The sequence below is a fragment of the Aquarana catesbeiana genome, linkage group LG01, assembly GCF_042186555.1.
Source record: "Aquarana catesbeiana isolate 2022-GZ linkage group LG01, ASM4218655v1, whole genome shotgun sequence".
Classification (NCBI taxonomy): domain Eukaryota; kingdom Metazoa; phylum Chordata; class Amphibia; order Anura; family Ranidae; genus Aquarana; species Aquarana catesbeiana.
This window is the reverse complement of record NC_133324.1, coordinates 25,670,383-25,694,735: the sequence shown is the minus strand read 5'-3', so window position 1 is coordinate 25,694,735 and position 24,353 is coordinate 25,670,383. Positions and strand designations below refer to the sequence as shown.

Here is a 24,353-nt window from a genome sequence, read left to right as displayed (position 1 = left end):
ACTACGCTACCTGTTAGAGATGTCCTATTTTCAGATTGATGTTACTATATTTCTGTTCCTTGTTCTGAAGTGTAAATTGGTCCCAGTCGATGTTACTATTATTGTGTTCTTTGTTCTGTAGTGTAAATCGGTGTCAGTCGATGTGTATAAAGCTCTGGTGATTGTGTCTCCTCCCGGGCAGAGCTGCCGGTGACTGAGAGGACCTGCTGTGTGTCATGAAATGTTCTCCTCTCCTCTGTGTCTGTTATCTGCTGATACTCGTCCTTTTCATCACATACTATGGAGTTGTATGGACCCGGAGCTCAGCACTTCAATGTAGACTTCATATGTCAAAGCCAAGGTTTGAGTATGAATATCACAAGGAAGGAGATTTCATTATTGGAGGATTAATCTCTGCTCACGTGTACAGCCAGTATACAGCTCGTTTCGCTTTTGGGAGTGGAGGTATAACTAGTCCACCAGGCGATTATGTGTGTGAAGAGTAAGTCTCTTTTTCTCATATTTGCTCTCTCTGTATAACTCAACAAAGAAAATTACATTTTTTTATTGTCACTGTAAATATTTTATGAGCATTTAAAGCTGTTTTTACTGATGTTTTATATATTTTCTCATTATTTGGTTACAGTCTGTGTTGCACCAATATACAATGATTACATTTGTCTTCCATCATTTTTCGTCTTCAGGCCATGCTGGGATTTCTAAAAAATAATAATGTCATGTATGTAGTTATGGCTCCTGCAGACTGAAAATCTCAATGGTTCTTTCTTGCCAGGAGAGAGGGAGAGAGGGATAGAGGGAGGGAGGTGTGCAGTCATGTAATAGCTTGTGTGTATGATCTTCTACTTATCAGGGCAGATCACAGTAAAGACTATTCACAGAATAGCAATAAGCCAGCCTGGAGAAAACTGGGATTGGATGTATAAATCAGTGGATCTGACACTTAACAAATACTCATTGCACGTGAATATTTACTGCAGCTAAATGTGTTTTTAAATGACAGTGATTGATTAACCAACAGTGAATGTTTGTGAAAGTCACTTGTACTGCTTTATAATGATGACCCTTAGGGTTTCCTCATGCTCACCATATGCTGTCACCAGGGATGAGCTGAAATTGAGGTTTGCATTAAACTTTCAGCCTCCTGTGTGACTGGAGCCAAGCATTGTATACAGAAGTTGTATTTGCACGTTGTAATAATCTATATTTTATAACTTTCTACTTTCAGTGGTTCCTAAGAAAGCAGAGGGTGCCAACACCTGGCACTTCCATAGGAACTGTTGGCATCAATGAATATTGCCTTACATTACCATATTTGTTGAATGATGGAACCACTCTCCTCGCTTACCCCTTAAATACCGGTAGTTAGAAAGTTCACGTAGCTGTCATTGGGTCAGGAGTAGCCATGTTCTGTGCCAGGTCCATCAGTTTTTTTTTTTTTTTCGATGAGTCAGCTGGCATCTTGATGATAGATTTACAACAGGGGACATTTTTGGGGGATTTTTTTTTTTTAAAAGGACCTGTAAAATGTTTTGGTTTCTATATTTCTAAGTTACACCCTTTTTTTTTGTGAATGACTAGGGGTACTTTCTAATGTGGGGGGGAGCATCAGGGGGTTTCTTATTAAAAGGGGTTTCCAGATCCTGATAAGACCCCTGCTTTCAAACCCCTCACAACCACTGGGTCAGTAATATGGGAATAAGAATCTTTGCCAGGGGGTGCCCTGGTATGGTATGGTCCAGGAGGGGGGCTCACCCCTTTTCAAGTCAACCAGGCCCCATGCTTAGATTAACCACCTGACATCCGCGCTATGGCCGAATGACGGCCACAGCGCGGACCTGAATTCCCAGGAGGCCGTCATATGACGGCCTCCCCTGTGCACGTGCCCTGGTCTGGATAGGAGGGGTGTTTAAGTGCCCAGTAAGCAAGTGATTAAGAGTTTGGTACACATTTTTAGGGGGGACCCCATGCATTTTTTGTTTTTTTTGTTTTTATCTGTACCGGACTCAAAGAATAAAACCTTTTTTCATTCTTGCTGTAGGATGTGCCAGATTTACAAAGAAAAATATGCGCCTCAAATGACGTCTTGATGACGAAACGCGTAAGGCGTGGTCACGTTGGTACTCATACGTCGCTGTATAGTCTATTGTTGGTTCGCTTCCAGTTTTTGGCTGATCGGCTGTGGAACGCACGCCGCTGCCTCGCCACTGTCTCCACTATCGGCTCTCCACTAGCCGGCGGAACAGTGCCATCTTTCAGTTAGACTTTATTGCTTTAACTTTTTTAATCATTCCATTTTTATGTTAGCTGATTGGCTATAATAAATAAAAATATAATTTTGGCTTTACACTATGGGGCTCCTTTCTTCTCCATATATACGGATACGCTCTGGTGGACTATTTTAAAGGAGCAGTGACTACCCAAAACAGGAAGGGGATCGCGGATTTGTAGAAGGGGACACCGATCGAATTCCATCAATGGATTTATTTTCACTTGCCCATTACCCCTGCAGGGGTTGGGTCTTCCGGTGAGTGGGGACACAAGTGGGGGTTCCAGAAGAAGATTTTACACTACGATCACAATAATTTTCATGGGATCTTTTTGGACTGCCAAGACACTTTTCACCGTTTTTCTTTTCATTTTTTAGAACTTTATTTTGCTTGGACACTTACACTATTTGCACTTGATTTTTTTGACAATTTTGGTACACTATTATACTAAGTATTTTTTACACCATTGATGCTATTTGTGCATTTTTTAGACATTTTTGTGCATTTCTCTTGCATTTTTGTTTACTCACGCTATTATTATGCACATTTATACATTGGTATATTTTACTTTTTTGAGTGCATGTATCTCTTTTATGATTATTTACAACGCATTTGCACTTTTGTTTTTTATACTATGTGATGTTTTATATTTATGATATACACATGACATGCTTTGTTTAACATTTGTTCATTATCTTTCCCACATATTATCACCACACATTCCTTGTTAATACACACTTTTGAACAGCGCCACATTCCCCACTAGAATTGGGCTAACTTTACTGTTTTTTTTTTTTAAAGCACAAAACTGTTTTGTTTTTAAAAAAAAAACAAAAAAAAACGCGTTCGAAAAATTGCGAGATAAAAAGTTGCAACGACTGCCATTGTATTTTCTAGGGTCTTTGCTAAAAAAAAAAATATATAATGTTTGGGAGTTCTATGTAATTTTCTATCAAAAAAATGATGGTTTTTACATGTAGGAGAGAAATGTCAGAATTGGCCTGGTAGGCAAAAATGGTTAAAAAACAAAGTGGGTAAAATATGTTTGCCATAACTCCATCAGTATCACCAGTAAAGCAGCTTCATTATTATCCTATTAAAGAAGAAAAGAATGTGCGCTGCATTTCAAGACTTCATCATTTTCCACGCCACAAATGTTAATTCTACAATACGAACGATGGTTTACAAGACTGAACCAGTCGTTCCTTGATTCTGAGCATGCGTGTTTGTGCTTTCGACTTTTGTGTGAGGATTTCTGTACTGACCATCTGAAAATCAGACGTTGAGTTCACATCCGAAAAAAATGTTATGGTCTGCACATCCAGCTTTTGTCTGACGAAAAAGTCAAATCGTTTGTCGAAAGCACCGTACTAACGATCCAAAAATCCGCACACAGCTCATCGTACAAATTTTCCCTTCTGATTTTCCTACCGTGTGTAGGAGGCCTTAGTAGTTGTGATGATATGTACAGTTTGTCTAACACATGTCAAAGTTGCAAAATTGTGTTTAGGCATTAACATGTGTTTTACCCTTTGTTGCAAAGGGGTTCAATTGTGGGAAAATTACGCTGCTAGCTTCTTTTTAACATTAAATCAGCACACAGATCCAATGCCGGCTGGTGGGCAACAATTTTTTTGGGGGGGAGGGGCGCAAACAAACTGATAAATTAAAATCTTAGTAATGCAGGACTGTAAATAGCCATTTATCAGGTGATTATGTTTTATTACTGCTAGATAAAACTGTCCCCAATATATGCAGCCTCACTGTGCCTGTCATGTGCAGCCTCACTGTGCCCGTCATGTGCAGCCTCACTGTGCCCGTCATGTGCAGCCTCACTGTGCCCATCATGTGCAGCCTCACTGTGCCCATCATGTGCAGCCTCACTGTGCCCGTCATGTGCAGTCTCACTGTGCCCATCATGTGCAGCCTCACTGTGCCTGTCATGTGCAGCCTCACTGTGCCCGTCATGTGCAGCCTCACTGTGCCCGTCATGTGCAGCCTCACTGTGCCCATCATGTGCAGCCTCACTGTGCCTGTCATGTGCAGGCTCACTGTGCCCGTCATGTGCAGCTTCACTGTGCCCATCATGTGCAGCCTCACTGTGCCCATCATGTGCAGCCTCACTGTGCCCATCATGTGCAGCCTCACTGTGCCTGTCATGTGCAGCCTCACTGTGCCCATCATGTGCAGCTTCACTGTGCCCATCATGTGCAGCCTCACTGTGCCCGTCATGTGCAGCCTCACTGTGCCCATCATGTGCAGCCTCACTGTGCCCGTCATGTGCAACCTCACTGTGCCCATCATGTGCAGCCTTACTGTGCCCGTCATGTGCAGTGTCACTGTGCCCATCATGTGCAGCTTCACTGTGCCCATCATGTGCAGCCTCACTGTGCCTGTCATTTGCAGCCTCACTGTGCCCATCATGTGCAGCTTCACTGTGCCCATCATGTGCAGCCTCACTGTGCCTGTCATGTGCAGCCTCACTGTGCCCATCACAGTAGGCCAATCACATCCATATTTCAAGTAAAAGAAAAGAAAACACACTCTGTCCCCATCAGAGTCCCCCTTTACATTTCATGTCCCCATCAGAGTCCCCCTTTACATTTGATGTCCCCATCAGAGTCTCCCTTTACATTAGGTGTCCCCATCAGAGTCCCCCTTTACATTAGGTGTCCCCATCAGAGTCCTCTTTTATATTAGATGTCCCCATCAGAGTCCTCTTTTACATCAGATGTCCCCATCAGCATCCCCCTATACATCAGATGTCCCCATCGGAGTCCCCCTTTATATCAGATGTCCCCATCAGAGTCCCCCTTTACATCAGAGTCTGCCTTTACATTAGATGTAATCAAATATATTTTATTGAAAATGTTTTTAATTTATATCTACATACAGTACTGTATATTCCATATATACAAATAACATACCCCCTCCCCCTTCCCACACATACATTGATGCATCGCTCTCTTACCCATATTATTAAACCAATTAGGCCATTTTTCCTAAATATAAACATATTGTACATTTATTTTTTATTTCCACATTTACACACCAAAATGATGCGAAAGCTCTATTCACCACCCTCTCATTAGAGGTCAGTCCTAAAGTATCCACCCACGGTCCCCAAATTTTCTCAAATTTCCTAAACCTCCTTTTTTTGTAGACAAAATTTTCACTTGTTACAGTATTTTTTGCTATTTTAACCCATTCTATATTTGTTGGAGGGTCTGGTACCAGCCATCTCTGTGCAATGAGCTCCCGAGCCTGAAATAAACACCTAAGCACCACAATTTATATATTATATGACAATGTCTCCTTATCCATATAGCCCAATATAATGACTTAGGATCCAGTCCCAAGGACTCCTCAAACACAGAATGTATGCTATCAAGGATATCTAACCAATACCTATTCAATTTTTGACATATTCAGACCATATGGATAGGGTCACCAGTCAGATCCCCACTAGGGATGGGCCGAATGGACCCCTGTTCAGTTCGCACCAGAACTTGCAAAAGTTTAGACCCGAATAACGAACCCCATTGAAGTCAATGGGACCGTCAAGAATCAAAAGTGCCCTTTTTGAAGGCTTATATGCAAGTAATTGGGTGTACAATGGTTATAGGGGTCCGGGTCCTGCCCTGGGGGACTTGTATCAATAAAAAAAAAGTTTGTGAAAAACGTCATTTTTAAATGAGCAGTAATTTTTTGATTTTTAAAGTGAAAGCCTAAAAATGAAAAATTCCTTCCAATATAGTGTCTGGGGGGGTCCCCTTAGTCTACCTGTAAAGTGGCAGATCTGTACCATGTCTAGAATCTGCTGCAGCAATAATTTCATTTATAAAGCCAACAAAAAATTACATTTACCCTGCAAGCTGCCTTTATTTTGCTCAGCAACAGCTGGGGAGCCAGTCTGTATGATGAGGCCACAATGTAGTGCATTCGGAACAAAATTAGAGATTTTTTTGGATACATTCGGGTGTCACTTTGACTTTGGATAGAAGTAACGGGTGCGTAAAAATTGGTCTTTGGGTGTCGGTGGCGCCTTCCCACCGTAACCCTATAGAGGTACTCTTGATGAAAGCAAGAATTGGCCTTGCTGTAAAAAATTGCAATGATATGCATCTGTCAAAGGCCCAGAAAAATTTGTCTTTGGGTGTCGGTTGCGCATTGACACTGTAACCCTATAGAGATAAATGAAAGCAAGAATCGGCCTTGCTGTAATAAATTTCAATGATATGCACCTGTCAAACAGGTGCAGAAAAATTACTCTTTGGGTGTTGGGGGCGCCTTCCCACCGTAACCCTATAGAGGTGCTCTTGATGATGGCAAAAAAAATTGCAATGATATGCACCTGTCAAACAGGTGCTGAAAAATTGGTCTTTGGTTGTTAATTGTGCCCATGAAACCTATTACAAAAACATTCTTCCAGATGAAATGATTGAACACCCTCAAAGCTAGGCAGCCTCAAAGTCCTGCAGAAATTCCACATCCCAAAAAGACTTAATCAGTGACATTGGCATCAGGGGCTTCATAGCTAGTAATCTTGGACTGATTTATTTTTTATAAATGTCAAGCGCTCCACGGAGTCTGTGGACAGACGCGTTCTATGATCAGTAACGAAACCTCCTGCAGCACTGAATGCCCGTTCTGAAAGCACGCTGGATGCAGGGCAGCCCAACAACTCAATAGCATACTGGGCAAGTTCTGGCTCATGGTCTATTCTCATGACCCAGTAAGTCAGTGGATCGTCAGCTGGAAAGCTCTCCATCTCTGTTTTGGCCCCGAGGTAATCATCCACCATGTGATGCAGACTCTGCCGATGGGATGTGGAAGCTGGAAGCTGGAAGCTGGGTGGGGAGGACTAAAAAAATTCCAAAATGCCTCACTTAGGCGGACGCCTTCTCCAGCGCTCCTCTCTTGACCAACAGAAGACTCAAAGCTACATTTTCCATGACACTGTAACCTACTGGAGTCAGGAAAAATGTTCAATAAAATCCTCTTTAATGTGTCCTCAAGAGATTTTATCTTCTGCACTCTGTAGGGATGGGAAGAGTTCTGAGGCCTTCCCCTTATAACGGTGGTCAGGGAGGGTTGCCAACCAGTAATCATCCTTCTCCTTTATGCCACGTATTCTTGGGTCCTTTCGCAGGCTTTGAAGCATGAGGTTGCTCATGCGCCTCAAATTTGCCCAGGCTTGAGAAACAGACTCTTCGGGGTCACTCAGGATGACAGCATCTGGAACTTCCTCCTCCCAGCCACGTACTACTCGCAAGGGTCCTGGTATTGGAAAGCCATCGCTTACAGATTGACGCATGTCTTCCTCTTCTTCGAAGCCTATGAAAGTGCCAGAATCCTCCTCCTCATCCTCCTCCCCTCTCTCCTCCTGTGTGTTCTGCGACATAGGAATGATGGTGTCTGGATAAAGTGGGCCTTGAGAGGAAAGGAAGTCCTCCTCTTCCTCCTGCTGCTCTGCCTCCAGTGCCCTGTCCATAATGCCACGCAGAGTCTGCTCCAGCAGGAACACAACAGGGATTGTGTCACTGATGCATGCACTGTCACGGCTCACCATCCTTGTGGCCTCCCCAAATGGTGACAATACAGGTCATGCATCCTTAATGATCAGCCATTGGCGTGGGGAAAAAAAGTCAGGGCCGTCTGAGCCTGTCATCGTGTCATATTCGTACAGGTATTTGTTGATGGCCCTTTGCTACATGTATAGCCACTGCAGCATTGACAGTCGAGTTCCACCTGGTGGGCATGTCACAAATCAGGCGGTTTATGGGCAGATGGATTTCCTGCTGAATTTCAGCCAACGGAGCACTGGCTGTGTATGACCGCCTGAAATAGCTACAGATTCTTCTGGCCAGCATTAGCAAATCTTGCAACCCTGGGTATGTATTCAGGAAAGGCTGCACCACCAAACTGAGGACTTGTCGCAGGCATTGCACATGTGTCAACTTTCCCTGTCTTAGGGTGGACAAGAGGTTTGAGCCATTATCAGACACCACCTTTCCTGGCTCCAGCTGGCATGTTGTGAACCACCTCTGGGCCTGTCCCTGCAGAGCTGCAAGAATCTCTGCTCCGGTGTGGTTCCTGTCCTCTAAGCACACCAGCTGAAGCACTGAATGGCACCTTTTAGCCTGACTCTGGGAATAGCCCTTTGAACGTTTAGGGGGTACCTGATGTTCATATGAAAATTCTGCAGAGGAGGGCATGGAGGTGGCAGAGGAGGAGGGGGTAGAGCTCACAGGTCTGGCATCATCACCACCAGCTGTATGGAGACGTGGGGGCACAACAAGCTGCAGCACCGAGCCCTGTCCTGCATTCTTTTGAGTTGCAAGCAGTTACCCAGCGTGCTGTGAACAAAATGTATCCTCCATGCCCATGCTTGCTGGACCACGTGTCAGTAATAAGGTGAATTTTACGGCTGACTGCCTTGCCCAACGATGCCAGAACATTCCCTTCCATGTGATGGTAGAGAGATGGAACGGCCTTATGTGAAAAGTAGTAGCGACTGGGAACCTGCCATTGTGGTATAGCGTGCGAATTCACGGGAGGGGGCAGAATCCACCAGGCTTAAAAGCAGAAGTTGGAAAGCCAACAGCTTTGGCAAGCTTGCATTTAGACACTGGGCATGTGGGTGGCAGGGACTGTATTTTTTTTTCTGCTGCAGCAGATGGGGCAGAGAAATTTTCCGGCTACAGTCTACAGCTGGTGGTGTGCTTATGGCAGATGTGCTGCTAGGACCTCGAATACCCTCTGCTATACCATTATCCCTGTCAGTGGAGGCTGCTGAGAGGTTATGACTCGGTATAGCAGGGGCAGACTGAAATGGTTAAGGAGGAGGAGGAGGGACAGATTTGTGCCTCTTTTGTGTGGCTTTTAGGTGCTCTTGCCAATGGGCTGAGTGGTTGGACGTTAAATGCCTTGTTAAACATGTGATACCCAAATGGTTGGTGTTTTACCATGTTTGATGTGCCTGAGACATAGTTTACAGATAGCAACAGTGCGATCTGCTGCAGATGTGCTGAAAAAGGCCCAGACAGCTGAGCTTTGGGGAGTGGGCCGGGAGATAACAGCTGCAGAATGTGATGGAATAGGGTGACTGCTCTCTACTCTTTCTTGATGTCAGCCTCCTTGGATTTGTGCCGCCTCACCTTTGGTTTCCTCTTCTGCTCTATCTGGCACCCAAGTGGCATCAGTGACCTCATCATCAGCATCATCTCCATCTCCTCCATCTTCATCATTACCACTGGAGACAACTTGGCAATACGCTGCGGCTTGAGGAATGAATGCCAATTTGTCTACCAGTGTTCCTCCCTCTCTCTAGGCTCATGTTCCTGTCATCCTCAACCTCAGAACCAACATCTGAATCCAGTAATGGATGAGTATTATCAAGGAGAAAGTGGCTGACGCTGTGGTCAAATAACTCAGCTGACTCAATGACTGATGTTGGGGCTATGGCAGGAATAAATGTGGAAAAGGAGGCAGGTTTATCCACTTTTGGCAACTGCAGGGGACTGAACAATTGTCTGCTTGCATGACAGAGGATGAGGAGGATGAGGAAGGTTTAGTAAGCCAGTCCACCACCTCCTCTGTATGCTGTGGCTGGATAGCACAGGCAAACTCACTAAACAGAGGAAATGATGCCCTGCCTGAGGACTGACCACCACGTCCACCTTTGCCTGTGGACACATTTGTTGCTGGCCCCCTTACAGTGCCAAGGGAACATCTGCCTCTCCTTGTTGTCCTCCCAGACATTATTGGGAGGGAGGGGGTCGTGCTTATAAGCAAATGTAAAGGAGAAGTTGAAATCTGTATGTAGATGCACTTTAATCAATGTAAAGAGGTGTTTGGTGCATTTTAATTTGAGTATTCACACTACACAGACACACTCCACGGATACACTATAATATAATGCAATATAATGAGTTAAACGTACAGTGACACACAGTGTCCTAAGACTCCCTGGCCAATCGGGTCTCAGGACCCACTTCTTGATTGGCTGGGAGAAGAATCAGGAAAACAATAGTAAATATTAATTTGCATTTGTCACACTCTGCACCCAAGCCCACCCTTTTTTGAAGCCAATTAGAGCCTCAGGCTCTAATCAAGTGCTTCAAAAAAGAACAAACCCCATTGAAATCCATGCATCCGGCAAACTGCATGTAGATTAGGGGCCAGGCGCATAGATTAGGGGGGTGGGCCGCCACTGCTGGGGAGGTGAGGGGACTCATCAATAGACAGAAAACTCATAGGGATCCTAGGACTCCTGGGATCAGTGGCAATGCTGGGGGATGGGGGGATGTGATCAGTGGCAATGCTGGGGAAGTGATGGGATCAGTGGAAGTGGTGGGGGGGTGGGATTAGTTAGGAGGCAGTTCACTGTGGAAAATTCTGAATCAAGTAGAGCCAAGCTGGCATTCTTTGGCAAGTATATGGTTGTATGGTTGGGGATTCTACACTGACCACCAATGTAATGGGGAATTTACAATGAACAGCAATGTGAGGGAGGATTTAGACTGACCACCAATGTGAGGGGGGATTTGCACTGACCACCATGTAACGGGGAATTTTACGCCACCCACCATTATAATGAGGGATTTCTACACTGACACCAATGTAATGGGAGCCTTTACACCAACCACCAGTGTAAGGGGTAATATACAATGACCTCCGTGTAAAGGAGAATTTATCCTGACAACCATTGTCAAGGAGATTTGTACTGACTACCAATGTAAGGTGACACTTCTACACCGACCACCAATGTTAGGGGGATTTACACTGACCACCAACATAAAGGGGGATTTACACTGACCATCACTGTAAGGGCAATTCTGCACTTGCCACCAATGTAAAGGGAAATGATCACCAATAATAATGGTACATGGTACACTGATCACCAATGTGATGAAGAATTTACACAGATGACCAATGTAATGGGGGATTTTACATCAGCAACCAATAAACAGGATTTCTATATTGGCCACCAATGTAAGTGGGAATTTACACTTACCACCAATTTAAAGGGGGCTTCTGCATGGACCACTATTGTAAGGGAGGATTCAAAACTGACCACAAATGCATGTGTAGCGCTGACAAATTTTTCCTTAATTTAATGTAAAAGTATGGTCAGTACATACCTTGGTATTTGGCACCATCTAGTGGCCAACATGACTTCCTTTTGCTTTTGTTTTAAGAACCTAGGGAAACGTTACAGGAAGTGACTGTTTACATTCTACAAAGATTCACCTACCCAGAATGCCGATTGATTTCCCCAGGAACACTCAGTACTGCATGGCATGCTGGGTAGGTTATAAAAGGGCTCTTGGGTCTCTTTTGGATGCGTGGCCTGCCTGTGAAGACCTGTGCGGAGGTGTTTCAGAGAGCGCGGCCTACACCTACTGCGGATCGGCACAATCAGCGACTCAGCTGTGTACCAGTGAGCTGTAGAGACACTGGGACAGAACTGGGAATGATCCAGAGATGCCTGTTAGAGCCATCAGAGGGTCCCGGTCTATCTTGCAGGGCAGAGCTGTGTAACGGCGCCGGCTGGCGGAAAGCAAGACCAAGTGCACCGGAGCGGAGCTGTTCTATTACACAGACCTGGTTGGGTGAGAGGGCTGCTGCCCAAAGTTTTCCTAACGCACTTTTACACACCTGAATCTGTAACACAGTGTGCTGGCACCTGTAGTCCTACACAGGAGAATTGAAGGAACTAGAGACTGAGTTCAAATAGGCCTCAAGCCTACCCTTTACTGCACTATTAGCACTGTGTTACGTGAAGTTAATTGCATCGGAGACAGTTGCAGGTTACTATGCTACAAGGATAATTTTCAACATCTACTTTATCTAACCCTGGTTTATTTAACTATTTGGATTACAATTTATAATTCATAAATAGCTAGCAGAAGACAGAAGACAAAGAAAAGACTGCCTCTTTCATTGCAAGGCCTTGCATCCTATTTCTGGTTAATAGAGAGTTTACACTCTAAAGCAGGGGGAGCTCCCTGGGGATTGCATTTGTGCTTTATTTAATAACGTTGTCTTCTTGTGGTTACAAGGGCGCACTGGAAGTGGGAAGGTGCCCAGAATTAAGGTATTTCCCATTCTGGCATCATTGCACTTGGAGATGCACTTCCAGGGACCAGTTAATATAACTTGATGTGTACCAATTATTGTGTGCACTTATTGGGCTATTGCACTATGTTTGTGTGACAGACCAAATATTGTAATACTACTTTTATACCAATTTCAGTAAAATTACATTCCTGGTTGAGTACAATTTGTGTGGAGTGTTGTTCCTTTTACAGCAGGTGGAACTTCGGATACCCAGGCAATAACAAAGGTATACTATTGTTGTATTGTACATTGTGGGGTCCTTTACTATTAGCTTCAGACTAACACTGCACCACAGCTGTGTCAAGGGGATTGAGTCAAGTCATTGTGGGTGTCAAAGCAGAGTACCGGCCCAATCAAATATCAGCAGCTCCTTCGGGGTCAGTGCTACACACGTTTGGATTTTTTTACCAATTTACCAATATAAAGAGGAGTTTCTAAACTGGCCACCAATGTAATGGGGATTTACACTGATCACTAATGTAATAGGAGCATTCACAGTAACCACCAATGTAAGGGGCAATCTGCTTACCTTTGCAGAACAGGCTGATGTTAGGCTTAATGACCACAGTTGTAGGCATGACTTTCCAGCATGCCCCATTACCTCCCAGTGGGCAGCATTCAGCAGACTTGATGGTGGATATGACATGTAAGGTCTGCAGGTGAGTCATCTGTACACAGCAATAGGGCAGAACTAGGCAGCATTAATAACAGAACTTCACACTGAGATATCGGACACAGCACGGGTCTAAAACTTCAAGGGACAAGGGCATTTAAACTAAGATAGATGGCAAGTATGAGGCAGCTGCTTTGGGCCCCAGAACAATGATGGGGCCCAGGGCAGCTGCCTCTTTTGCTCTGTCATAAAGATGGCCCCGGTAGCAATAAACAGAGCCCTGTTCTATCTCTTTCCATGACCATATCACACTGAAAATGGTAGCTTTGGGGAGAATATTTTTATAATATGGGGTGGGACTAAGAGCAATGAGCCATGATTGGGCACAGTCATCATTACTTTTTCCAACCATGGCTTTGACAGTGCTCTGTGCCATGATTGGGCAAAGCTTTCATTGCTTCAGTCAATTAGGGTTTCCAATGCACTGTGCGGCGGAACAGTGCATTGTGGTCGGTCAAACTGATACCCTCCAGTGCTGCTAATCAGTGCCCACCAGTGCCATCTATCAGTGCCCATCAGTAATGCTAATCAGTGCCCACCAGTGCCACCTATCAATGCCCATCAGTGCTGCCAATCAGTGGCTCCTGATCAGTGCCCACCAGTGCTGCCTATTATTGCCCATCAGTGCCACCTATCAGTGCCCATCAGTGCCACCTATCAGTGCCGCCTATCAGAACCAACCCTCCACGCCACCTATGAGTGCCAATTAGTGCTACAGTAAATTTTTGTTTGTTTAGCAAAAGATAAAAAAAAACCCAGTAGTGGTTAAATAACACCATAAGAAATCTGTGTAAAAAAAATGATAAAAATTTCATTTGAGTACAGTGTTGCATGGCTGCGCAATTGTCATACAAAGTGTGAGAGCGCTGAAAGCTGAAAATTGGCCTGGGCAGGAAGGGGGTGAAAGTGGCCAGTAAGAAAGTGGTAAATGTACTGCTCCAGTAATACAATGTCCCAAGATGCTTGCATTTCCACCATCATGACATTTCTCAATCTCATAAAGATTCCTCTACATAAAAAATTACTCTCATAAATATTACTCTACACAAAAGCCTGGATAAACCACCGAGAAGGCCAATATTTAGTGGCATAGTCTCTGTGACATCACATATCGGAAGGTACATTGTTTTTTTTTTTTTTTCTGCAGCCTATGGTGATGGGGACCCCAGATTTCCTTTAAAGATACCATGCAAAGTATTAATGAGCTTTCCCAAATTAGGATAGAGGGAGATGTTTTGCTAGTGACAGCGGATGTCTCCTCTTTGTATACCGTTATTCCACATTCTAAAGGGTATGAGGCAACTAAACATTTATTGGATTTAAATGAGAGGGTTCCTTAGAAACAAAAGGAGTTCATCTTAGACATATTACAAATTGGAAAGGAACGTAATTATTTTTATTATAACTTCTTCCTAAAGCGCAAGGGCATTGCTATGGGGGCTAAGTTTGCCCCCAGCCACAACAATTTATTCATGGCACTGTGGGAAGAGCGGGCTATCTATGCCACCAGGCACCCCAAATTGCTGTTTTGGTTGCCTTATATAGATGGTGCCCTCTTTTGATGACAGGGTGACGACATTTCATTACATGAATTTATATGACAACTGAATTCCAATACCTGGGGTATTAAGTTTACTTACAATTGGGACCACCAGTCAATTAACTTTTTAGATTTGATAATCTTTAGAGAACAGGATCAACTTCTAACCAAAACATCATTTAAAACTATTGATAAAAATGTATTTATACCCACTGACAGCTGCCATCATCCCTCATTGTTGAAAGCCATTTCAAGGGGACAGTTCAGGCGTATTCGCCTGAATTGTTCTAAATTTGAGGACTTTCAACATCAGGTGAATACTCTCAAGGAGAGATTTTTACAAAAGGGATATGCACCTGAATCTTTAGAGAAAGACATACACATTGTCTCCCAATTGAATCGCCAGAATCTCCTTTTTCCTAGGAAAAAAGAGAGGTTTTACTGCTTTTACTGCTTTTCCAAAACAGCACAGATAGGTGAACAGGATCCTGGCCAAACATTGAAAAATTTTAAAGGATGACAAGGTTTTAGGCCCTGTGCTTCCTGATAGACGTCAAGTTGTCTTCAGGAGCGCATGCACCCTGAGAGATTTAGTGGCCGAATGTAATAGAAAGATCGCTCAAGGTTAGTGTGTTTGAGAATTTAACTGTGTTTTACCCATGTAGGAGGTGTAACATCTGTCTCCACTCTAGAACTGTAAGGACTTTTAAGTTCACTTCAAGTGTCACGTCCAAGGAATATGCCATCAAGGATTTCATCACGTGCCAGATTAGGGGGGTGGTTTATATCCTAACTTGCCAGTATAGTCTCCAATATGTGGGGAGGACCACACGGACACTGATGGCACAGGTTAGAGAACATCTGGCCAATATCAGGAAAGGTTTTGGGGGACATAGTGTGTCCTAGCATTTCTCTCAGTGTCATCATAATCTCCAAGTTGGTAGGTTATCACTATAGAAAAATACACGTCCCATTGGCGCGTGAGTAATATGAAGAGACAAATCTCCCGCAGAGAAATCCAATGAATTTTTTACCTCATATCCTTTCATCCCCTGGGGCTTATTATAGAGTAGGACATCTACTCCTTTATTAACAATTTTTGGGGTTTTGGGGGACATAGTGTGTCCCAGAATTTCTCCCAGTGTCACCATAGGGACCCCTCCAAGTTGGAGGTTATCACTAAAGAAAAATACATGCCCCATTGGCACTGGAGTAATCTGAAGAGACAAATTTGCCACAGAGAAACCCAATGGGTTTTTTACCTCAAATACTCTCGTCCACTGGGGCTTTTTATAGAGTAGGACATCAACTCCTTTATTAACAATAGTTGAATTCCATGCAAGTGTCTTTTCTCTTTCTCCTTTTTCCTTTTTTACGGCAGATTTTGTGTACATCGAGGCTTATTTTTAGAAAAAGTATAGATGGCTTGAATATTATGCATCATTTATTTTTTGCTTCCCATTTATTGTATTTTTGTTCATTTTAGTCATTTTCATTAAGCCTGTTATAGCATTTTTTATTTTATTTTTATTTATGGAGGAATTACTCAATGAGTAGAGGTTAATTACCCCCACAGGAGAGCGTTTAACACCCATCTGAATAAATTGTATTAGTCCTCTGACTCTATTAAATTGAGGTATATAATGCTGATCCTGCTATTCTTTTAGCTTAGTAGATCATAGATGATTCTAGGACGTTTGTGTCCCCATATAAAGTATGTACAGGCTTTTCTATAAGCTAGGAAGAAGGTTTTGGAAAGTTGAATGGGGATTTTCAGAACGTAGAGAATGCGGGGAAGAATATTAATCTTTATTACGGCAGCCCTACCAAACTAATAAAAAGTCCCTTTGTGCTAAGTATGGAGATCATGTTGAATGTATTTCAGTAGAGGTAAGTAATTCAGTCTAAATCAGTCTTTCAGATGTCTAGGGAGTTGTATTTTGAGATACATAATGGATTGTGTCTGCCATGTAAAGGGGTATTTGAATACATTGGAGGTTGGTAGTGAAATTTTTAAGGCGTAGGATTCAGAGAAGTTAATTTGTAAATTGGACAGTACTTTATAATGGGCAAAGTCACTGAGTAAGTTGAGAATGATAAGGTGTGGTTCAGACAAAAAAATATGTCATCTGCAAATGCCGTTATTTTGTGCATTCGTCCCAAGACATCAATTCCTTTAATGTTGGGATTAGCCCTAAGGCGTCGCAAGAGGGGACAGCCTTGTCTGGTACTTTTGGAGCATGTGACAAATGAACAGTGTTGATTCTCTACTGGTCTTCTTCAGACACTTTGAAAAAAAGGTATTAAACTGACCTCTTTTCCCTACGTATTTTTGTTTGACATTATAGTTGAGTATAGGTTTCCTTAGCCATATGACATCCCCATTAGTACTAGTTATCACAATACTGTACCTATGGAGACCTCATTATGGAATTTCCAGACCAGGATGTCTATACTTTAGTGACTCAATCAATTTTATATTTTCATATCATTTCTATTCTTTCCCATTTCTCTACTTCAGAGGCATATTTCTTGACAACACTTGATTCCACTAACAAACTAATCCCCAAGTGTTGTATTGTCTTACCTGTTTACTACATTACTATATCCGTACCTTATTGTGCCACTTATACTGCAATAGTCCTGGAATATAAACCTTGTATTACACCTCATAAAATTTCTCTTCTGTCTTAAAAACTGTCAATAAAAATATACTAAACACTAAATTTAAATCATTATTGTTTTAAAAACATTTTTGTGTTAGTTTTGTGGGATGTGGCTAAACTGTAATCTCATAAGCAACCATTTTTGTTTCCATTTAAACTCTCTCAATATCCTGCAGGTTGGACTTTGAAGAGTATAAAAACATCTTGGTGATGATCTTAGCTATCAATAAGATTAACAAGGACCCCAATCTTCTGCCCAATATTACCCTGGGCTATCATATATTTGATACTTGTAATGACCCAATTAATATTTTGGGATATGCCACAAAGATATTGTCTGGAGAAAAAAATGCTCATAACTATTACTGTAAGGAACATGGAGAAATGGCTGGTTTTATTGGTAACAGTGAATTCTATTCAAATAATGCACTGGCTCAGTTACTTAGTCTATATCGGTATACACAGGTAAGTGATTACTGCAATATATTATGTATGCAATATGGTGTGTCCAATAGATGACTCAGTACAGTCTAGGTGGAATTTTTTTTCCAGTCTTACTTTTCTAGAATGAGTACAGATCAGAATTAACAGAGCTTTGAAAAATGCAGGTGCACAAAACATTGCAACCCCGGGGACATTATTCGGTGATCACTATCCTCACAGTCCACTCAGTCCCACCACTTTTAGTTACTAATTGCTTGAATGAGAGAGCCATCCAGGTGGCTCAATCCCACCATGTCTCTTTAGTAGGTTCTTTGAGTTGCTTTCTGGTGTTTTGGATCTAGTGCCCAGAATATTAGCTCAACAATCAGAAGCTATAAGAAAACTATTTGTTTACATCTTCTTTAAGTAGTTGCTTTTAAACTGGTCAGAACTGTATGTAACTGGACATCTACCAACATTACTGTATTGTATGTGTGATGGATCTGTACAGGAAATCATTTACCTTAGTAAAGTAGTCAGTGACTCCCAGTGATGGGAGTAAGTCACACATGTGCAAGTCACAAGCAAGTCTTAACCTTTGACTCGGTTAAATTGATGATAGGCAACCCCTATCCTCATATTGATTAGTGGTTCCAAATTAATAATAACTACTACAGTAGGGAACAGACACAAAAGATACGCTCAGCATCTTTCCAAATTACTGTTCTGCTTTATTATGATGCAATTGAAGGTTTTTATGCACATGATTATGTAGGTATCACATTAATATTACAATTGTACATTTATGGTAACAAGGGGCGTTACATAGGCAGGCTAATTCTAATCAGGACTCGAAAGAATGTAAACATTTACTGAAAACATTATTAGTGCCGTGTGCACAGTGAGGGCAGAGTGCAATACATACAAAATACAATACAATTATATACAGAACTTACAAATTTCCATTACAGTCTCCCCTCTTTTGATCAATATTTTGATCACTAACCATACCTGCTATCACCTTTAACCTGGAACCTCCACACGCTTAGGTGGAGGTAGTCCTGGCCAAAGAGGCAAAAAACTCCATTGTGGAGAAAATAATAGCTGAGCAACTTTTTCATTACAAAATGACTTTTCATTGTGAAAAACAATTGATTGATAAGACATATTTACAGAGTACTGGCTGTACACTCCTGTGGCCAGAATGGCCTTCTAGCTGAATTGTGGACATGCTGACTTATCAGCATATGTAAACACAGACAATTCTACATATAATGGAAGACATACAAAAGACAAATATGACTTCAACATGGCTAAACTATTTTTCAAATATATATATCCCTTACAATTAAAGTAATTGAATCAAAAAGTACCCTAGACTGTGATCACAAGAGGGAAACAAATCAAACACAGAGATTTCTTTAATTTAGTCATTTTTGCAGTGTCTGGTGTGGATCCAGGTGACTTTTCCTTCAAGTTTTGCAAAAACTGTACATGAAATAGATGCTGTATTGTGTCTCCAAATATTTCCTTATATATAAATGTCTCTTAACAATCCAAAAGTCACCTGGCTTTAGTTTTAGATCCTTCCAAACATTTAGGATCTGGAATTAGGGAGAAAACACATAAATAAGTTTGTAAAAAACCTTAAAAGATCATCAGCATTCTCCGTGAGATCCGAATGGAGGACTTCAGCTGCTGAGACAAAATATAAGCAAGTGAGTAACACACTCCCAAACAAAATCTCATAGGGAGAGAGTCCAATATCCCCCTTAGAGGCCTGATAAAATTTAAGAAAACATTCAGGCAAAAGTTTTCTTTTTCTTTACTTTGTCCGCTATATTGTAGACAGTAGGGGGTGTAAAAATAAAACCTCAAAACTTCTAGTAAGGACTCTCCTATAAAAATTATTTCCTCTGTTACTCTCTGTACTTTCTGCCCTCTGTACTTACAAACTACTTCTGATAACACTTTTTACTGTGGCCTTTGCAGTAGCATTTGCCACTGGACATCCAAGAAACATGTCCATACAGACAAATGCATACTTGTAAGATCCTAACTTGGACATCTGGATATATCTTTTTTGTAACCTCTGGAAGGGATGTTCAGCTTTTGGTAACACCTTTGGTAACAGGTAAAACAAGAAGTGGTATGTTATAAAAACAACTGTGGAGAACTCTGGCTCTATCCCATGCTCATTTACTAAGGCAGCCATAACTGCTTGTGACTGATGACACAGTCCATGTGTCAAGCTGGAGGGAAAAGAGTGGCTGGCAGACATAAATGATCACCTTTTCCAAAGTCCTGTTTCATAAGAAGTTGCCCCCTGTGGACCACTTGTTCTTCTCGTTCTGGGGTCCTTAAAGTTGAATTATTAATCCCAGCTATACTGGGCCAGAACTAGGGTGGAATCTGTGAGTTGCACAGACCCATCAAGTGTCCGGGGCTGTAAATGCAGCATCCTTAGTCACCTGGTCTGCTTCCATGTGTGAAAGTTAATATGGCTACCTCAGCAAGAACCTGGAAGGCTGAAAACAGCCAATCAAATTAACTTGGCATGCTTGGTTGGTTTACCTGCCGAAGTAAAAACAAACTTCTGGCCCTTCAAATGGAACCAAAAGCTCTCTATATCTCGACTATCTATATAAATATACACTCTTTTTATAGCTCACAGGCTTTGCTAAAACATGGAGCTCTGCTTCTTGAGCTGGGCAAAAAGGATCCAATGACTTTGAATACAGAGTATCCTTCTGGGTGATAAACTGCATACTCAAATCTACAAAAAATTAAATATCTGGGTCTTCAGGGAGTGTGTCCTGCACTGGACTCGCAGCAGCTGATTCCTATGTCATCAATTTAACACATGCGTCTTTTCCTTTCTTTTGAATAAATGTACGCATTTTTCATTGTTAGATTTGTACATAAACAAACTCATATTTTAAACCTTTCATTAGACAAACATTTAGTTAGCTGTAAATTTGGTGCACAGAATGTCGGACCATTGACCAAAACAATATCTAACTTTGTCTAATAGCACCTTTGCATAAAAGCTACAGCTCTGATATATCAGGGTGAACCCTTCATTACCGAGTCCAGATTGCATAAATATATTACAATGTCTTGTTTTCTATCACACTATTTGTGTAAGAACTCCAGTTTCATGTTTCAAAAGACAACTTTTTCCTGGCAATATTATAATAAATGATAACAATACCCTGCGGTCTCATGGAGAGATGTCCATAAATCCAAAACTATTCTTCTGCTTATACCACTGTACTTACAAGAAAAAGGGGCACATCATTTCACAATCCACACATTCTGCTTTGGATTTCAAAAATAAAAATAAATAAAAACAAAAGGACCAATCTGTATGATGGACCAGAAAGCATCAAAAACTATAAAACAACTGGCTGCAGGCGGCATCTATCCTAACAGGGTGTGTGGACTTGATGTGATGGGTCTGTTATATTTAAATTTTATTTATTATTACTCTCACATCATGGACCGCACATCAAGTTTTCATCAAAAACCTTACAATATCATTTTTGTAGAAAAACTTCTTATGTATCCCATCCATCTTGGCTTTGTTAAATATTATGGCAGCTTTATTCAAAATAACAACCTCATCTTAATCTTTTTTTCTCTCAATAAGGGCTTATTGAATAAATGTAAAATTACAAAATTGTTATCTTAATCTAAACTAATCCCATTTTTACAAATTTCCCCAATAACCTGGATTTCATTTCCAACCAAAGGTTGTCTAAACCAGTTTCATTATATCTATATAATTGTTAAACTCATATTAGAAATGAATACTCATTATTACTTAATTTTACTTAATTTCCCTTTTTTAAATGCACTGTTTCCACTATCAAAGGATATTCAATTTGTGTAATACACGGTTAAATGTAACCTTCATTTTACCATGTTTGGAAAACAGATTCAAAATAATTGTGATCACATTGTTTACCATTAGATTCGTTAACCCGGCACATTTTGTTATAAATGTTTTGTCTAAAAAACAGAAATTGGCATGGTGTCCTTCCAGCTTATCACTGACCTCTCATCCCAGCCACATTTCTTTCAGGAGAGCACAAAGGAGGGGGTCACATCTGCGTACATGACACACACAAGCAATAGAACTAAAGGTCCCAGCATTCGCACACACATACACCAATATCTCTCTAAAATCGCTTACATTTTTCCCATTTGTACACAACACATGCATATCATTCTCTCACTTTCTTTTAACTCTTTAATATTTCCCTGCCTAAATTCTGCTTTTCTATATTTTGTTTAAATAACTTTTATATCTAGCTTCTATGATTCTATGATCAGATGGGCAGCCACAGTGCTCATCCCATCTTCCCTCTCTGACAACATATAAAGTATTCTGTTTTACCTCTCATTTCTCTGTTTCTGACTTTTACTAGTTGTAGTGCCTGATCCCAAATTCATCCCACAACTTAACATGAAATTGTCCCTTTCTGTCTAGTTCTAATGTCACCCTTGATCCATCCTGCTCACATAGATAGCTGTTTCTCTAGCTGTTCACTCTGCATGATTCTTAGTCCCTGTGAACCTTGGTAACCCAGTTACCCAATGTGGATCACTGTCAACTTTAACCATTAATCTAGGGGCTCAGTATAGGCGGAACCACACCTTTGGCTTCATATATAGCGCTCCTCTTGCGCTGGGCATTTTTGAGGGTCTCTTACCCTTCATTCCCTTACTTAATTCAATGCCCATAATGACTGGCCAGTCTTCTCTCTTCTCTACGTGTGCCTATACCTTCTTGCCTCTAAACTACTTTATCTAGCAGATGTACTACATATACCTGTGAACAGCACTATTCTTCCCTTTCTTATCTATAACACTCCAATGGACAATAGACAGTGACAACATAACATATAACCACCAATCAATACAGTTTGATTAAGAGGAGTAAAATAGGTACCCTTTGTCCCGAAAATGCCTTACCGATCAAGGAAGTCTAATAACTCAAATGTAAGCAAAAGGCTTACCTCAGTCGGCTGATTATCAGAAATTCCCGGATTGTCTCAAGCTCCTCGTTTCGGATACTCAGGGTCACCTGGAATCCCCTCCTAAGGCAAAGCTCGCCATGCTGACTCGGTTAAATTGATGATAGGCAACCCCTATCCTCATATTGATTAGTGGTTCCAAATTAATAATAACTACTGCAGTAGGGAACAGACACAAAAGATACGCTCAGCATCTTTCCAAATTACTGTTCTGCTTTATTATGATGCAATTGAAGGTTTTTATGCACATGATTACGTAGGTATCACATTAATATTACAATTGTACATTTATGGTAACAAGGGGCGTTACATAGGCAGGCTAATTCTAATCAGGACTCGAAAGAATGTAAACATTTACTGAAAACATTATTAGTGCTGTGTGCACAGTGAGGGCAGAGTGCAATACATACAAAATACAATACAATTATATACAGAACTTACAAATTTCCATTACACCTTCAAGTCACAAGAAGTCCCAAGTTACTGTGGCGAAAAGCAAGCAAGTCAAGTCGAGTCCCTGCTAGAAGTCAAGCAAGTCAAGTCAAGTCATTTATTTTGGTCAAGTCACAAATTAAGTCAAAATACTGATCTACCCCGAAGCCGGGACTCGGGGGGAGCTTTCTTTTGTGGGGGGGGCAGCTTTTGCCTAGGCCAAGACACAGCACTGGTGGTAACCAAGTCATTGCAAGTCAAATAGCCCAAGTCAAAGTCAAGTCGCAAGTCATTAGTGACAAGTCAAAGTCAAGTCGAGTCATTTATTTAATTTTGTCAAGCAAGTCGCAAGTCCTCAAACAGGTGACTCGAGTCTGACTCGAGTCAAGTCATGTGATTCGAGTCCCCCACCTCTGGTGACTCCCTTCACAATTAAGCATCCTCACCAGGTGCCACCATTACTTCCAATTTGGAATCTCACCATCCATGGATGGCAGCTTTAAACAAAGTCTATCCCACACTGTGAATCTCTTGCAGCCTACATATATAGGGATGGGGGGGGGGGAGCAAAGGGATCACAGATCCAAGAAGATAAAGTAGAAGCCAGTACATCAATTTACAAGCAGTAAAAATCTTGGTTTCCTGAGGCATAACACCAATGAAATGTCATGTCAGCACAGGGACCCATACATTGTGGTGAGAAGCAATGCCAAATAGTATGAGAACTAAATATAGCACAAATTAATCAATCAAGTGATGGCATTTGTTCATGTAAGTAATACACATAGCTGCTGACTGAAGCCCCATTTATGAGTAAAAGTTAGGAGGAAATCAATAAGAAATGCCCACACTGGGTGTAGAGTTAGAAATTTTGGTAACATATAGTTTCCCGTTCACACCTCCACTCCACCCGTTAATAGGTAACTGTGAGTGATCACCTGGTGTCATTATATGGTGCTAGTATAGGGCAAGGGGGTGGACCCCCCAGAATCTTGTGGCTTTTGAATGCAAAGGAAGAGAACCAATAGATCATCATAATTGGAGAAGAAAAAAAAATGAGGTATCGGTCAATATGCATTAAAAATGGTTATCCCATAAAGCAAGCAATAATGGCATTTGGTGCAATTAGCAATGCAAAAAATGAAAATGTGCAATGCAGAACCAAAGGATAGAGGAAACAATGTG

The 24,353-nt window shown here is 41.6% G+C and overlaps 1 protein-coding gene across 1 annotated transcript in view; it reads left to right on the top strand.

The window, feature by feature from the left end:
• The first annotated feature begins 326 nt into the window (after positions 1-326).
• LOC141133902 (vomeronasal type-2 receptor 26-like) overlaps positions 327-24,353 on the top strand; it is a 91,146-nt gene continuing 67,119 nt past the window's right edge. Inside the window, exons 1-2 of the mRNA XM_073623545.1 lie at positions 327-481; positions 17,448-17,736. Coding sequence (XP_073479646.1) covers positions 327-481; positions 17,448-17,736 — 444 coding nt within the window. The remainder of the gene's footprint in view (positions 482-17,447; positions 17,737-24,353) is intronic.